General features: G+C 44.4%; 1 protein-coding gene across 1 annotated transcript in view; it reads left to right on the top strand.

Moving 5' to 3' along the window:
• The window catches only part of SEMA5A (semaphorin 5A), a gene marked incomplete at both ends in the record, with an annotated part of 321241 nt that extends 305864 nt beyond the window's left edge, over positions 1-15377 (top strand). Inside the window, 5 exons of the mRNA XM_080696129.1 lie at positions 949-1119; positions 3291-3446; positions 4754-4801; positions 11044-11255; positions 15258-15377. Of these exons, the coding sequence (XP_080552255.1) occupies positions 949-1119; positions 3291-3446; positions 4754-4801; positions 11044-11255; positions 15258-15377 (707 nt within the window). The remainder of the gene's footprint in view (positions 1-948; positions 1120-3290; positions 3447-4753; positions 4802-11043; positions 11256-15257) is intronic.
• Between the last annotated feature and the right edge of the window lie 2845 nt (positions 15378-18222).

The raw sequence follows: 18222 nt of genomic DNA, 5'->3' as shown, positions 1-18222 counted from the left end.
AGTGGGATTGGTAGTTGCCGGGCGTGGTGGCGCACGCTTGTAATCCCCGCGCTTGGGAGGCAGAGACAGGAGGATCCCGCAGGTTCGAAGCCAGCCGCTCGCGCTGGCTTAGGAGACCCTGTTTCCAAAATGAAAATGTAAAAAATAGGTCTGGGAGTGTAGCCCGGAGGTAGAAGGGCTTCCAGGAACCCCAGTACCACCACCAAAAAAAAAAAAAGAAGTGGGATTGGTAGATTGTACAGTAATTCTAATTTTCTGAAGACTCTATTCTGTTTTCTATAGCAGTTGTAACATTTCCCAGTCCCACAACAGCAGACAAGGGCAGCAGTTTTTCCACATCTTTGGACACACACACACACACACACACACACACACACACACATATATATATATATATATATGTATGTATATATATGTATATATATAAATATATATATATACATTTTTTTTTAATTATAGCCATCCTAGCAAGCATGAAGTGATGTCTCATAGTGGTTTCAATTTGTTTTCCCCAGTGATAGGTAATGCCGAACATCTTCTCAGATACCATGAGCAAGTTTACCATGTGGGATAAAAGCCAGGCATTTTCAGAATACAAGGTTCATTCCACTTTGGACTCTGATACTTTTTAGAGGACATGCCTACCCTCGGAACCCCAGGCTGGAATTTTTGAATTATGTATATTGTATGGGTTTTTTCATTCTCAAGCTTATATATTGTATGTTTCGAAACATTTTCTGGAGGAATAAGGAAACTGCAAAAAAGTAGGAAAGAATATGTAAAACTGGATCCATCACCAAGAGGAAGACCTCAAGGTCCCACCAGGGGCAGCCAGCAGCCTCGTTGCTCTTTGTAACAATGCCTCCTACAATGCAGATTCTCTCTATAGCTACATCAGATCTGTCTGGTTTTGCTTCAGAAGAGGTATGACTTTGTGTTTTTCCCTAGTGGATGGGATGTGGTCTTGCTGGTCCTCCTGGTCAAAATGTTCAGCAACCTGTGGTGGTGGACACTACACAAGGACCCGCTCATGCACAAATCCAGCCCCAGCCTACGGAGGAGACATCTGCCTGGGACTGCACACAGAAGAGGCACTCTGCAACACTCAGCCCTGCCCAGGTGAGCAGCACCCTGATTATCACAGGACTGAGATGAACTCCCTTCTTTCCTTGATTTATAAATGGTAATTCTGAAGGTAGCAATTCCCAGTAAGTGCTAAGAGGAGGTAACAAATCAACCACACACACAGTTAACCTCAATGTGACTTCATAGCACACTGTTCTACAATGAAGTCATTTTTACTTTGCCTGGTGTCAAAGCCTTCATTGCATCAATGAGAGAGTGGATACCTATTATTATAACATCCCAACTATCTAAATAGGAAATATGCTCTAATTGCCCATGACCTTGATAAGTCACAGAAAGAACTCATGGGAAACACCCAGCTGTGTTGAGGGAGAAAGGAAAGAAATGGGAAGGAACAAGCCTGAGTCTGGAGGCCTGAATGGGGGAATGGCTGTAGCCCTTGCTTGCCAGGGACCAACTTCTTGTCTTCTGAGAATCCCTACAGTTGCATTCCAGAAATAAGTTCTGAAAGTCTCAGAGGTGACCTCACTGGAGGTGAATAGGCTGTAATGCAGAGGTAGTACAATGTGAGAAAATGTCCTGACACTGGGTCAGGATGCAGATTATAACAGAAAACTCTGGAATTATTTGTACCCAATAACAGGCTATGAGTGTTTGGGGTTGAACTCAGGTGGGGAGTGGAGAGCAGCCCTCTGAAGTGCCTTCATATCTGGCTACAGAACCATGGGAGGGAGCTCTGAGCTGCAAGGCCGACAGGAGAGGAGCAGCAGCTCCCCGCACAAGAAGAGCTTCATTCTCTGAAATGCAGGGAGCACACAATGAAAACAAGCCACTCTTTTCTGGGTCTAACATCGATATTAAATCACTCAGCACTCATTAGCTTGTTCTCACTGATACTGCTGGAGTTTTCTTGTATTGAAAAGCGCCTCGAAACTAAATTCCCAGTCATTTCAATAGTTGGTACTTTATACATGTTGAAAGAAAAATTATTCCCTTTATCTGGATCAAGGCCCAAGTTGAATTTCTAATTTTCCCCCTCCAAACTACACAGAAAACTGACCTTTCTCATATTTGTTAATATTCCATAAGTAATATTGAGAGTTGTTTTCTAACCTTCTTATATAAACATGAGTGTTATTTTTCTCTTTGGACATGTCTATACACCTATGTGAACTGAACACAACCCAGACCACTCTAGGGCAGAGTTGGTCTTTCATCTCTTATCTCTTGACCTTGACCCATGAATTTGTGAATTGACCTAAAGCTCTTTAGTACCAGGTACCAGAGATAACAGGAAGTATACTCCAAGAACAGCATGGCTTGGTATATTGACCCTGCAGATTTGTTTGTGTAACAGAGGAGAAAGTACTTAACATCCCCATTCACTGTCCCAGTGGCGTGGTGGCACTTGCCTGTAATCCCAGTACTTGGGAGGCTGAGACAGGAGGATCACAGATTTGAGACCAGCCTCAGCAACTTAGCAAGATTCTCAGAAACTTAGACATACATACCCTGTTCAAAAATAAGAAAAAAATTAAAAGACAAAACAAAAAAACCCACAGAAAATAGGGTTGGGAGTATAGATAAGAGGTAGACTGTGCCTGAATTTAATCCCACTCAGCAACTGGGGATTTCTTATTAACACACCATTTCTTCTCTTGTCAGAGCACAGACACCTGTGGGAAATGTTTAGGAATTTTTCAGGAAAACATTTGAGAACTGCTGATAGTTTATACATAGCTTGGTCTCACTTATCAGCTATGGAGTGTTTAGATATGATTACTTTTAGCATAAAAATAATGTAGGATTTAGAAAATTTATTTTAAGCACATTAAACCTGCATAAAGTATACTGGCATGTTTATTCGTCCTCATGTGTATTTTATTTATTGGGCTATTCAGAAGATGCAGAACCATTAATTTTTTTATTTTTATGTGGGTCATATTGAAAATGGCATACATTCAGACAGTGCTTGGTGCTCCCCCACTCCTCCCCCCCCCATGAGTGTCCAGGTTGAGCACGCTACATTTGTACTTTTACACATATTCAAACGTAGCTCCTCCATGAATCAACCTCAGCCTTCTTCCTCTCCTACCCTTCCATTCTAGCTTTGCTGAGGTTTAACGTGAGCTCTTGGCAGTACTTCCTTGCTGATCGATCTTAGCGGTAATCTTGCCTCCTGTCTCCTCTTCTGGCCTCTACAGAAAGCTGGTCAGAGTGGTCAGACTGGTCGGCGTGTGACGCCTCTGGCATCCAGATCCGTGCTCGCCAGTGCGTCCTTCTGTTCCCGGTGGGCAGCCAGTGTTCCGGCAACACCACGGAGAGCCGGCCCTGTGTTTTTGATTCTAATTTCATCCCAGGTAAGGGCAGAGATATTTATCACTGTCAACTAAGTCATCCCAACATTTAAAGAGAAAGTGATTCACAGGTCAGACCCTGTTTCATCTGCTCTCTGAGCTTTGGTGAGCAGAGACAACCCTGTGGCTGCGAGGTGATTGCAGCGTAGATCATAGACAACTCCGGATTTAGACATGAATTCACTTTCAGGAATTTAAATTTGGTTTAAGTACAATATTCTCTGTAATTTATCAACTCTAATAGAGTTTGAAGATTTTTATCCAAAAAAGAGGATAATGGGATATTTGATTATTTGTATATTTAGATAAATAATTTGACAATGGTGTGTGTGTGTGTGTGTGTGTGTGTGTGTAGAAAAAGGACAATTCTCTTTATGCAACCTTTCATATACCTACGAAATGGCTACCCATCATTCTTCTCACCTTGGAGAAGAGATCACTCGGCCCTCTTGCCACGGGCTCTCTGATGTGGTCAGTGTTTGGTTATTACAAGTAGCTGATCACCCATTGCATTTCTCCAGTAGACACACTGCCCCGCATGTTCACAAGCCCACTGTGCACCTTAGCACTCTGATGTGGGTGGGCCAAAGCAAAGACCACCACAGAGATCTATTACAAAGCAATGATAGATCTCAATAGCCAAATTTTCTTCATTTCCCTCCATTCGTGGGGAAAAAAATCTTAGAAAAAATATTAGCTTTAGCTTTCTAAGGTACCTGAACTGTATACGATATAGAACTAAAATGTGCTGTTGGTTTTCTATTTAACCATAGATGTATTTCTATTTTCTGTTAGCTAATGAGAAAAATTAATGCATGTGCAAATGGCCTTTATTGAATGATGAAATGACATTTTTCCTTGGGGGTTAAAAAACTTAGAATACCAGTCCTCTCTGGGGCATCTTGCTTATTGACTCACGTGTGACGTGATAGGGGATGTGATTGGGATCCTGGATAGAGACTGCGTATTTTGTCATTTCCTTCGAGCTTTGGGGAAGTCTTCCCTCTGTTCAGGGAATGTGAAAATACTGCACCAACAGGAGACCGACACATGCTCTGCCTTCTGCCAAAGGGGCTGAGTGTTTTCTATGATAATGAATCTCTCCCCACCCCTAGTCAAGGTGACTTGACCAAATCTGTCTTCTGTTGATTAAAAGAGAGAAACAAATATGTTTTTGATCACTAATCAAGCTTTTCAAACTTAGACTCACATCAGAATCAAAATTATTAGATATTTTCTAAATAAAGCATTAATGGGATTGTCCTTCCAGTCCCCTTCACGCATTGTGATTGGCTTCTCTGTTTTTCCAGAAGTATCCGTGGCAAGATCCAGTAGTGTAGAGGAGAAGAGATGTGGAGGTAAGTTCTTTCTATTTTAATATTTTCCCTATTACTTTTAATTCCTTTATTTTTAGTTTTATGTGCTTTTATTGGTGCATTGCAGTCCACGTCGTAATGCTGCTCGGAATGATAGTGACATACAGGCACACAGCACGTGGCGAGCGTTCCCTCCGCTTTCTCATCACTGTTCATCTATCTCCCAGTTATTTCTCTTCCCTGTATGTTTTCTGTTTCTGCTTTTGGCCAACAATGGTACAGTGGGGAATCTCCTGGACCCCAAACATCTTACTTCTTTGTGAAAATGCTAGTAGTCAATACTTGACATGTGGCTCAATGGTTCTCAAAGTGGGGTTCCTAGGCCAGACTTGTCAGCATCCCCAGGGATGTGGGTGAAGATGCAGCTTCTCAGGCCTCACCTCCATCTATAGAGCCAGAGCCTCTCTGACGGGGCCCAGCAATCTGGTTTAGTTAGCTTTGGAGGTAGTTGTGTTAGAGGCTAAGCTTTATGGCTAACCATCTTGATATAAGTTAAAGGCAGGTTTTCTAGGAATCAAATGAAATCCAAGGAATTTGTTGATATTTTATGTGCAAACCTAGGGCAGCTAGAGGTTCATTACTGGAAATGCTACCTGTGACTGTGCGTACACATGTGAGTATAATTTATTAATTTGGATACTTGTTATTGGGAGAGACAGAAATGGGGATGCAGCAGGGCCCCAAGTACTGTGTGAATGTATGCCATTGGCAACATGATCTACATTATGATGTGAGGCTGCAATGCACCAATTAAAAATAATAAATTTCCTACATATCTTTACAAATCTAAAGAAAACTACGGCAGCTAGTCTCAAATATCGAGACTACTGGAATGACCACATTGTAATTAAGAATAAAATGTTTATTCTAAAATTGCTAGAAAAACAATTCAAACTTTCTGCAAACCTTTCCTTGCAAATTTGAACTTTATAGTCCATGCCTTCCGTGTACCCATATAGCACTTGTCCTCATTATTTTTTTTTCTTTGAGGTACTGGGGATGAAACCTAGGAGTATTCCACCTCTGAGCTACACCCCAGACCTATTTTTTTTTTTTATTTGAAACAGAGTCTTACTGAGTTGCAAAAGGCCTCACCGAGTTACTGAGGCTGTCCTCAAACCTCAATCCTCCTGTCTCAGCCTCCCAAATGCTGGGATTACAAGTATGTACCACTATACCCGGCCACTTGTTTTCATTTTAAATGGGCCTGGACAGAGGGGCAGACAGGCCAATGACCAAAGCATAGCCCATGTCCACCTCTGATAGTCTGAGCCATTATTCATACTAAGACAATTGTCTTTGCATGTATAGCTGATGACTAAATACTCATTTCTACCATAATCTCTTCCACCAGAACAATCCAGAGAGCTCAGAACAACAGGCGTTGGTTTCTGCTGATGGTCTCATGGCATCTGGAGCTTTGTAGGCATGTTTTAGGAATGCACTTACTATTAGTAACTATTCTGATTAATAGTTCACAATCTGTACATTGTGTTTAGTCACCCACTCATTAACCTATCCACTGACTTATTCAATAACATTCTTAACCTAGCACCCACTCACTATCAATTTTGTAAGGGGCAATTTTGTGAAGACCTGAGCAGCCCCAAAGCCTTTGGAACAAACATTCATATCCTAAGATACCCTGGTGCTTAAGAAAAGCAGTGTAAAAGTCTGATCTAAGGCAGCAAGTTCAGACGCTGGCTGTTGCTAATATGGACTCTAACTATGAGATGAATACACACTATTTCCCCTAAAAATATTCATAATAGTTAGCAGCCCTCAGTATTATGAGATCAGCCACCATGTGCCAGTTACCATATTAAATGGTTCAAACAATGAGTGTCCCATCTGGTCCTTGCAGAGAGAATTCATATAGGTGGTATGGTCCACAGCTCTTTATATAAGAAGCATCAAAATAGAGGAAGGTTTGGAATTCCACATTTTGAGATTGTGGAAGGTGATGCAGGGCTCATACTGTGTGTTATATAAGACCCACAAAGATGGAGCTGTACTCCAGAATATCTCTTTGATGATGCCACCATGAAATGTGGGCACCCTGAGATACTAATGCAACACAAGGTACCGGGTCACATTGGATTTTGCTTCTGAGTGAGGGATGACATATCAGCCCTCGGGGGCCTTGCATTTGGGACTTGCCAGAAAGGAATGGTAGCCATGTATTTTTATATGTGTTTCATAAGTAGGGACTGTGAGACTCAGAGAGATGAGGTCACTGGTCCAGATCTACACAGGACATAAGTGAGGGTCCCAGGGACAGGGACTGGATCCCGGCGATGCGATTCAGTGGAAGCTTTAAATGGGAAGTACCACAGAAAAAGGACCCTGTAGGAGTTCTGGGAGGACGGTGTCCAGGGCCTCAAGTCACAGCAGCACTGGCCTGATGACATTCTTGGCCAAGGACAGGTACAGGACCATCTGATGCCCTCAGGGGAATGCAGATCAGTTGCAGAAGAATCCATAAGAAGTGTTCCAATCTTCAGGGAGACCACGACAGGACCTGGGAGATCACACTGCTGGTGCCGCAGCAGAGTTGACTGGCCATCCATCCAGCCATTCCTTTGTATGTTACTAAGTACAAGACTTCCAGGGGCCTTGAGCACCCAAGAGATATGTGCAAAGTCCATCCTCTTCCTGACGTGCTGCTCCTGGGTGTCAGAGCCAGCTGTGGCAAAAAGCTGCATAGCCAGCGCCCACCCCTGACACTATGGCTGAATCACAGAAACTGGAATTACTCTTCACTTTTCAGAACTGATGGCTTTAGCTTTTTAAGCTGCTGGCCTTGACTTCCTGGAACAAGCATTTTAGAGATGAACTGGGTCTCAGCAGAGGGGCAATGAAGGAAAACAAGAATGTGCCTAGCAAATGTGTTTTGGCATGTTTAGGAAAAGGGCATAGTTGTATTTTCCCACCTTGTTGAAAAAGATTGTTCAAATTTTATACACAAAAGATCAAATTAAACCAACTGAGTTGGTGGTCTCTATTCTAGCTTTATTGTTCCCCCAAAAAAATACACCAAAAGAAAAAACTACTCAAAGGGAAGAGCAACAGTAAGCAGATTCCAAAGAGATTTAATAGACACTATTTTCTCCCTCTGCAGAAAATGGGCTCCTATCGAGATGTTTCAACTTAGCTATTTTTAGTTGCATAAGACACAAAGACTATATAATCGTCATAAAGATGTCAGCAGGCCCTGCCTTCCCCAGGCACCTGCAGGAATGATTCATTTGACTAATGACAGAGTATCTGCATATGGAGACCATCATACATCTTTTGGTGTTATAATAAAATATGAGTTATCGGTGCAGCAGGAAGTATCTTTATCAGTATGTGGCACTGACCCTGGGGAGTCCTAACAGTGAAAATAGAGAGAGATAAGAGCCCGTGTGAAATCAGTGTTTGCTTAGCTTAAGTACAGCCTTAATGTTACAGTAAAAAATCCTAGCAGTTGGTGGAACAGCCCTGCGGTGCTTTACCCAGCTATCTCAGGCCGGGAGCCCTCCAGCTTCACGGCCACCATGACAAGACCAGCAAAGCCCAATGGACTGTCCCTTCCGTTGTCCTAGGCCATGGAGTAAATAAGGCAGATGTGAAGATGAGAGGTGGTAGTCAGGGCCCAAAGGAGACTTGTAGAATGTTCTAGTGATGTCCACCTGGGCTATCCAGCCATCAGCGCTGACTACGCTGACTCCTCTGTTGGGAGTTGTCAGCCCCTTTGGAATCCCAGTGCATTCCAGAGCATGTTGTTGATTCTGGCAGCAGAGAACACGGAAGAAGGCAGGTTTCTGGGTTCTGGGTTCTCCTCGGTCCCCTGCCCCATTTACCTCGAGTGCAGGTCCACCTCTCAGATCTGGGCTCCTGGAACCCGGCATCCAGGAACAGGAAGGAGCACAGTGGGCGGAGAAATGCTCAGGGTTTAGGGGAAGATGGGGCTATTCAGCTTCTACCATCTGTCTCAGGTTTGGCCCTGATGGCTCTCCTGTTCCTGAGGCTCCACTTTCCACCGGCTTCTTGGCCACTCCAGGGTTCCCTTAGGACCAGGAAGGACTCAGGCAGAGCACTGGGGTTCCAGCATCTGGTGGGCACTCAGCCATTAGTGACAAGTGACCTTTGACACCAGGTCCTGGCACTGGTGGGCGGATCCCCGCTGAATAGTGAGCTTTGAGACTGAAATGCACAAGGTTCAGGGAGCACAGGAAAGAAGCTCTGCAAATCCCTATGAGAGAGGCCATGCGGTTAAGGTACAAACACCCAAGGCATGGGTGCAGGGCACAGACCAAGGCTCCTCTCTCCCTGGGATCCCTGAGGGCTTTCCAGCTGGACAGGCTCAGCAGGAGCCCACCTTGATGCCCGGCAGCATCTCAAAATTCCCCTTTGGGTCAGTGTTGACAGATGACAAGAGGGCATTCGGTAGCACTGTGCCTCTTGTACATGGACGGTACACCTGGTTAAAAGCTGGATGTCTTCAGAATGTGCTTGGATCAGTGGAGACATGAGGCTGGTCAACTGCAAGTGATTGGTCACCTGGTGTCAGTACTCTGTAGGACTAATCTGCTTCATGTGATTTTCTCTAAGCTCAGCAGCGTGAGCTGCCCAGGTGTTGCCTCCGTTTCCAGAAAGACTCGAGACTAACAGTAATGTTTTCCCCACACAGCGTGGGGGGGGGGGTGCTCCTTTTTCTACTGTGGCTCCTCAGGCATCACGTAGGTCTTGGGACCTTGTCTTGATGTCATTCAAGCCCCTCCCACTTTAGAGGTTAAGTCTCTGCCAGCTCACTTCTAATTTTTTTTTTATACTCATGAATCAAGAAAAGTAACTGAGAGGAAGAGAAGAGAGGCTTCTTAAATAGAAAAGCAATCAGCCCAAAGAGGACCATATTGTGGCCACCAAAAAAATTATATCTTATTCCTTTAACACAAATACCTTATTTCTTCAGCGTAAACCTTTTTCTTGAGAGGATCATCAAATTTAAGGGTAGAAAGTGGTCCACAAGGTTATGTGTACACACACTGTAAACTGCATGTACCTCCAGGACTCAGGAGGAATTCGTTAGGATCATTTGTTGCCTTTAGGAAACAAGGGAAGCTTATGAGTATTCTGGAACTTAGAGCTTTCTTAAAATTTGGGGTATTTCTAGTACGATTCAATGATATAATGGAAAACATAGGAATTCACGTAAGTGGGAAATATTTTCAAGTAAAACAAAATGATAAAGGAGGGCGAGGACAGCAGTGTGGCTCACAGGTGGGCAGAGACTGGGCGGAGAGCATGCGTCCTCCCTCTGTCCCTGCACCAGGTCTCTGCTGGGGACAGGCAGGCTCAGCCTACGGAGGGACTTCGTGAATGCAGTGCTCCCTAGAAACCCCATAAGCCAGAGATTGCCATGCTCTTAAAACAGAATAACAGTGTCCTAAGAGCCTTTAAAGAAAAGAAAAATAAAGCCAGATGCTTCTGTTAGCATACAAGGATTTAAAATAACTCAAAAGACTGAGTATAGTTCTTTTTTTTCTTTTTCTGCAGTACTAGTATTGGAACCCAGGGGCATTCTACCTCCAAGCTACACCTCCAGCCCTATTTTTTATTCTTTTTTATTTTATTTTAAAACACGGTCTAAGTTGCATTGGGCCTCACTAAGTAACTGAGGCTGGCAATGAACCATGATCCTCCTGTCTCAACCTCCCAAATGCTGGGATTACAAGTGTGTGCCACCACACCTGGCTCTGAGAACATGAATTTAAAAAATACTGTGTTCAGCCAGGCATGGTGGGGCATTCCCATAATCCCATTACTTGGGAGGCTGAGATAGAAGAATAGCAAGTTTAAGGCTAGCCTTAACTACTTAGATTCTATTCATGAAAGGAGACAAAAAAACAAATAAATAAAATAGTTTGGGGGATATTTGCTTGGAAGTAGAATGCTCCCCCAAAAATAAATAAAATATACTGTGCTCCCTGCGGAGATGATTCTTGGATGCCCAGAGTACATGTTTAAAAAGAAAGAACAACTATAATTTTTTTACTTTTGAAATGGGTGTGGGGTTTTCTATTTTTCTTTTCACTTAAGCACTTTCATCATTTAAAAAAAAATATCATATGATTACTTTTGGAATGGGTGCGGAGTTTCCTACTCCCTTGTTCACTTAAGCACTCGAGCTGTCCGGCAGCACGCTCTGAGCACAGCATCTCTCTGGTTCTGCCCTTCAGAGTTCAACATGTTCCACATGATCGCCGTGGGGCTCAGCAGCTCCATCCTCGGCTGCCTCCTGACCCTGCTCGTCTACACCTACTGCCAGCGCTACCAGCAGCAGTCCCACGACGCCACCGTCATCCACCCAGTCTCTCCCGCCCCTCTCAACACCAGCATCACCAACCACATCAACAAACTAGACAAGTACGACTCAGTGGAGGCCATCAAGGTAGGACACTCACAGCAGTGGCTGCAGCCCCAGGTACAGAGAGGCAGGTGGGCCTTGGCCATAGGCACAGCTCCGTGGTGATGGCTCTGGTGACGGGTGGATGGAGGGCTAGGGGACCTTGGTGGTTCTCTCTTTAGCTTTGCTTTGCCCGGGAAAATATGGCATCTCATACTGGGAATGTAATTTTTGAAAGGGACATAAAAACAGGAACAGATGAAATGCCAACAGGTCTTGGGGTCTTTGGCCACTGTCTAGCTCAGTCCCATCTTCTTGCAACAGAGGGGAGCTCCCACACGCAGTAATAAGACTCGCCCACAAGGCTGGTGCTGGGACCTCCGAGGCCAGGATCGGAGCCTGCCGAGGAGTTAGGTCGGTGGCGAGGCCAGGATCGGAACCTGCCATGAGACAAGGCCGCTACCGAGGCCTCCGAGGCCGGGATCAGAGCCTGCCGAGGGGTTAGGTCGGTGCCGAGGCCAGCGAGGCCGGGATCAGAGCCTGCCGTGAGGCAAGGTCACTAATGAGGCCTCCGAGGCTGGGATCAGAGCCTGCTGAGGGGTTAGCTCAGTGCCAGCGCCAGCGAGGCCATGATAGGAGCCTGCTGTGAGGCAAGGCCAGTGCTGGGGCCTCTGAGGCCAGGATCGGAGCCTGATGATGGGTTAAGCCAGTGCCGGGGCCAGTGAGGCCTGGATCAGAGCCTGCCATGAGGCAAGGTCTGTGCTGGGGCCTCCGAGGCCTGGATTGGAGCCCACCGAGGAGTAAGGCCGGTGCTGGGGCCAGCGAGGCCAGGATTGGAGCCTGCCTTGAGGCAAGGCCGGAGCTGGGGTCTCTGAGGCCAGGATAGGAGCCTGCTGAGTGGTTAGGCTGGTGCCAGGGTCAGCGAGGCTGGGATCAGAGCCTGCCATGAGGCAAGGCTGGTGCTGGGGCCTCTGAGGCCGGGATGGGAACCAGCCGAGGGGTTAGGCCGGTGCAGGGGCCAGCGAGGCCAGAATCGGGGCCTCTCATGAGGCAAGGCTGGTGCTGGAGTCAGCAAGGTTGGGATCAGAGTCCTCCGGGTGGCCAGGCCACTAATGGGGCCGTCAAGAGTGGGATCGGAGCTTGCAATGTGGCATGCACAGAGAAATATCACAGAAAATAAAAACTAGATGCTTCCCCTAATTAGCAATAACTAGGAGGAAAGGGGTAACAAGAGGAGGTCAAGTTATAGAAAGGGCCCTATAGCGAAGCAATTAAGGTGACCAATCAGAGGGTATGGGATTGGGGAGGATGGAACCTCTTTAAAACTCAGGAGGTACGTAAACAAGTGTATCAAAGATAATCACCAATCAAGCATGGGATTGAGGGAGGGGGAGGGAATGGGATGGGGACTGGATGAGGGCTAATTGGATGATGTGTGCTTGTATATCCTCTCAAGTCTTGTATTCCAACGTGATGTATGATTACAATGCACCAATAAAAAAAAAGTCAAAAAAATAATAATAAGACTTGCCCAGTGGCCACCAGGTACCCAGATCTACTTTAGGAATAGACCTAAACTTCTTTGAGCCTCAGATCTTCATCTTTGAAAGGGTTTGAAGTATCTCACATACTCCTTGGCTGTTGTAAAGCTTCAGTGGCCCAGCAGACACTTGAAGTTCAGCGCCCTGCAGGCAGTAGTCGCTCTTCTCGGTGCATTGACATAGGAACCCAGGGGCATTCTACCTCTGAGCTATGCCCCAACCCTGGTTTTTCATTCTTTATTTTGAAACAGGGTCTCACTAAGTTGTGCAAAGTCTCACTAAGTAGATGAGGCCAGCTGCAAACATGCTGTCCTGTCTCAGCCTCCCAGTGATAGAATTACAGGCATACATCACCATCTTCAGCTCCCCTAACATTCTTAGGGAGTGTGTGTGTGTGCGTGTGCGTGTGCGTGTGTGTGTGTGTGTGTGTGTGTGTGTGTTGCTGGTGATTGCTACCCAGAGACATAGCTATACCCCCAGTTCTGTTTTAGTTAATTAGTTAGTTAGTTTGATTGTACTGGGAAATGAACCTAGGGGCATTCTACTTCTGCAATTTTAGACCTATTGTAATATATATATATATATATATATATATATATATATATATATATATATATTTTTTTTTTTTTTTAACTAAAGTGCTGAGGGCTTACTGAGTTGCTGAAGCTGGCCTCAAATCTATGATCCTCCTGTTTCTGTCTCCCAAGTACTGGAAGTACAGGCATGTGTGACTGCACCCAGCTCAAGCTGTGTTTTAATGGCCAATCTCCTTTCTCTCTGTCTCTCTCTCTCTCTCTCTCTCTCTCTCTCTCTCTCTCTTCCTCCCTCCCTCCCTCCCTCCTCTCCCCTCTCTCTCTGAAATTTGAAATCAGATTTCCCTCCTGTTTGAGAATAAGCATATCTTCAGGTCTCGCAGCTTCAAGTGGTTGGGACAGTTTCTGTCCTAGGAGCCATAGGTCCCTCTCTTGTCTCTGCTGGGCGGGCCTCCGTTCCCCACCCCTGGGGCAGAGGCACAGACAGCTGACTTTGACCCTGGACTCTGCTTGAACCAGGACCCATAATCCATCAGCACCTCTCACCACCAGATGCTGGGCCCAGGAAAGGGAGCCAGGAAGTCAGAGCAGCCCTCACAGCCTCCAGGAAGGAACCCAAGGACGTGGAGGAGTCTGAACTCCAACTCTGAGTGAGGGACTTCCAGACTTGGGGCTCCTGGGCTTGATCTGTCTGTGTTTCTATTACTTTAGGCCACAGAAGATAATTTCTTTATTTTAAACTCATTCATTCATTCTTTTTTCATTTATTTTTGTGGTACTAGGGATTAAGCCCAGGGGCATTCTATCTCTGAGCTACACTCCCAGCCCTATTTTATTTTTATTTTGAAACAAGGTCTTGCTAGGTTGATGAGCGTCTCACTACTTGCTGAAGCTGTCCTCAAACCTGTGATCCTCCTGTCTCAGTCCTCCCAAGTACTGTGATTCAAAGCATGTTCCACCAGGCCCGGCTCACAGAAGGCAATTTAACTTGTCTGCCTTCCCACCTGAGACCCAGCATTTGCTTTTAAGATGGTCAGGAATGTGTTTCTGTGAAGGCAGAGGACCTTGAGGGCATGAGTTTCTGCCTAGTCTTTAGTAAACCCTTACAGATCTTTCTTCTGCCACCTGGTCCAGACTAATCCTGAATGGTTGGCCTCCACTACCCTGCCTCATCTTTATTTTGGTCTGTTCACTATTCATCTTCTACTTGGAGTAGCTTAGCTCTTTGAGATGGCAGATGACTTTACTGACTGCGAAATCAGAGATAGAGGATCAGAGTCATCTTATATAGGGGTAAAATAAAAAGAAATATAAGATAGTTGAGTCTAAAGCATTTACCTAAGTAAGTTCTGTCCAGAGCTCTGATAAATGTACTTTCCAATCTGGGTGTAGTGGCATATGCCTATAATCTCAGTACTTGGCAAGCTGAGACAGGATGATTGGAGGTTCAAGGCCAGCTTCAGCAACTTAAGGAGACCCTCGGCAACCTAGACTCTATTTCAAATAAAAAATACAATAGAGCTGGGATATGGGATATGTTCAGTTATAATACTTTGGCGTTCTGCCTCCAGTACCAAAAGAAAAAAAAGTACCTTCCTATGAAAATCTGAAAGTCACTTCAATATATACTTAGATATATATGATAATAGTAAAAATGTTTGTTATCTTGAAATCATTCAAGTTTTAGGTTCCCTACAGGTTGAGGTTTGGGTTTTCTGTTCCTCTGCTTCTCTCAGTAACTTCCTACCTAAAGTTCAAAAACAGACCAGAAGATACAAAAGGCAGCCAGCCTCCTAGTTATGAGGCGAGTCTCCCAGAAAGCAAATGACCTGGAGAATTCAGCAAGGGGAAGAAACTTTCTCAGTTAATGGAGCTTTAGGAGTGAGCTCAAATTCAACATAATATATTCTTCCCTATTTATACTCCTTATGAAATACCACTTATGAAGTTTTCTTATTTTTATATATTTTCAGGCATTTAACAAAAACAATTTGATCTTAGAAGAAAGAAACAAATACTTCAATCCACATCTCACCGGGAAGACCTATTCGAACGCCTACTTCACAGATCTCAATAATTACGATGAGTATTAATAGCTCCTCTGTTCTTGGCTCCTTGTAAATCCTCAAAGCCTGTGCTCCATGGCCGCCCATGTCTCTGAGGCTTCAGAGATCAAGTCTGGATATACTTCAAGTGCATTTCAAGCCAAGAGTGTCCCATTGCTGCCAAAAACACATGTCCTTAAAAGCAACGGAAATCTAAGTGTGACATCGTGAATACTTGCTCTCCAAGAAACATTTGATGGTTGATGAATGAGCCGTGGTATGAAGTTGTTTGACTGTGTTCACCCCATTTCTATAACAAGTCTTTTGTTTCCAGGAACTTTGTTTTATAAATGAGCCACCCAAATCCACCAAAAGAAGTCTTTAGAAATACAAATATCTTCTTGCTTTTGAGCGTAAGTCTTCATGTTTTAATTTGAGGAAACAGGCGCCTTATCTGAGAGCCTCACTCCCTCCGCAAAATCCATAGTGTTATTTGATAAAGTAAAGAAGAATATGGCCAAATGTTCACCATGAATCTCCCAATTGTCCGATCTGGATAGCACTGGGGAGTTTCAGAAGCAGCTTGAGTTTGGATTCAAATTGATTCCTGCCCAGGGAAGCCAGGAGAGACCGCCTGCACTGCGCCTGCAGAGGTGGTGGCGTATTGAGACTCCGCTGTGGTCTGGAAGAGGTGCCTCTGTCATTTGTCCCTGAGAAGGGGACTTTCCATGTCTGCACCTTGACTTTTGGACTTGGTGTCCTTCCAGGGAGCTCCTTTCCACACTGTTGGCCTGGAAGCCACCTGTCAGGTCCATGGTGATATACCGAAGAGCCAGTCTGTAGAGTGACTACCTGTTTAGCATTAAACAGACTCCACATCTCCTCTTTCCCTGCAAAGAAACATTTTGAACACTTATGATGCTGACTGCCAATTAGAAGTATTGAAAGTACTGAAATATAACTGAAAACAACTTTTTTTTTTCTATGTTACCCAAAGTGTTTAAAGTACTTACCTTTAATGACAGTATCTTTTTGCTTTTTCTCTATGTTATAACTGATGTGCACCAACCTGCCCCTTCCAAAAGCATTAATGTTGTGGAGAGCTGGCTCTCGGAGCTGGTCCCCATCTCCACTGCTGTGATACCCCTAGTGCACGCTGTCACCTGCTGCCTGAGAAACCTTCAGCTCCAGTGCCTTTTCCTTATCTCAGTCGCACCTTCTGTCCACCCAGCCCCACTCAGCCCCACTTCTCCCCCCCCAGAAGGCAATGGTGGCTCAAGGTGCGGCCCGAGAAGCCAGGGTGCCTGGAAGCGAGGGCTAATGGTCACTGCGGTCTCAGCCTTGATCAGTAATCAGCATTTCACAGTGTTAAGTGGCCATCTGTAGAGGTCCCCAGGGAAATACCAGAAAGATAAATTAATTGCAAACAACTGACATCTAGCATGTGGCCGTTGGTTAAATAATTACTGAAAGTAAGAACAAAATTGAAAATGTTTATTTGATGCCTCCAGCCATTGTGGTAAAGGAGTCATAGATTTTAATACATGTTCTTATTCATATATGACCCTTAAGACCCAGGAAGATGCAGAGTATGGGTAGAAAGGAACACGGTTTTATTAGTTTATGTGTTTTCGCCCTATCCAACCTAAAATAGCAATTTTAGAAAATGTTTGAAAAAATTCCTTTAATTAATAATGACTATTTTTAAATGAAATGTTCTCAAATACCCAAATTTGCAGAAATGACTCTATGTTAAAATTAAAATGGCAGGTAGGCTCTGGGAGTTATGTGAGACTGGAAATAAATGAGGTGCAGGGTTTCACCACTCAGACTTTGTGTGCATTTTATACATTCCTTGCACCCTGTGTACGATTCCCCTGCTGTACACACATACTCAAAACCCGCACTCAGCAGGTGGAATTTAGCAGATGGTTTCCTAATTGTTTCTGGGTCAGATTTTTGAATGAACGCTTCAACTCATTACTTTCTTTAAAGAAAAAACTTACACTGTAGCACATTTTAGCTTTATTTTTTAAATCACCCTCTGTTGAGTATTTTCTCCATTTGATAGTCGCCTTATTTCCCCTGGGAAAGAGGCAACTAATATTTCAAGAATTATCACTGGATTTGAGAGCTAGATTAGTGCCGAGAAAATTCAGGGTTTTTTTTCCTTGACACTGTTCAAAGAAAAATCACGAGGACCACCACCCTTCAACTTTCACTGTTGTACTTAATAGAATAGCAATTAGTATAGACTAATTTGAGCCAAAGCATGCTAACCCTTTCTTTCTCGTCAGTGTACTGCTGTACCTCATGAGTATAGTAAGGGTTCCATAGTGCACACCTTATCCCATCCACCCTCTTATGGCAGCTTGCAAAGTGGTATTCGCCATCTGCACTGCAATCTCTTCTTCAGGTTTGGACATGTGGGATTCCTGCTGAAACCTTGGGGGTCACATTTTAAATCCCTAGTTGGCTTTTTAAAATTCTCTCTTTATTCTTTCCTTCCTCTTTTTTTTTTTTTTTTTTTTATTACTGGGGTTGGAACCCAGAGGCATTCTACCTCTGAGTTATGCCCCAGGCCTAATTTTTATTCTTTATTTTGAAACAGGATCTCACTGAGTTGCAAAGGATTTCACTAAGTAGCTGAGGCTGTCCTTGAACCTGGATCCTCCTGTCTCAGCCTCCCAAGTACTGGGATCACAAGTGTGCACCACCACGCCCGGCATTCTTCTTCCTTTTTGATACAAGCAGCACCATATTTTTTAAGTTGCACCTGTCTAAACCTGATGTCAAATGACATCCATCGCAATTTAATTTCAGGGGTATTTGGGTGTCCAGTTGGAGTTTGGCTGCTTTTCATTAGGAAGCTGGCTTTTGTCACACGTTTAAA

This window comes from Muscardinus avellanarius (assembly GCF_963383645.1).
Source record: "Muscardinus avellanarius genome assembly, chromosome: 1".
NCBI lineage: Eukaryota > Metazoa > Chordata > Mammalia > Rodentia > Gliridae > Muscardinus > Muscardinus avellanarius.
Note: the sequence above shows the minus strand (reverse complement) of the source record. Positions and strands in the feature narration are given on the sequence as shown.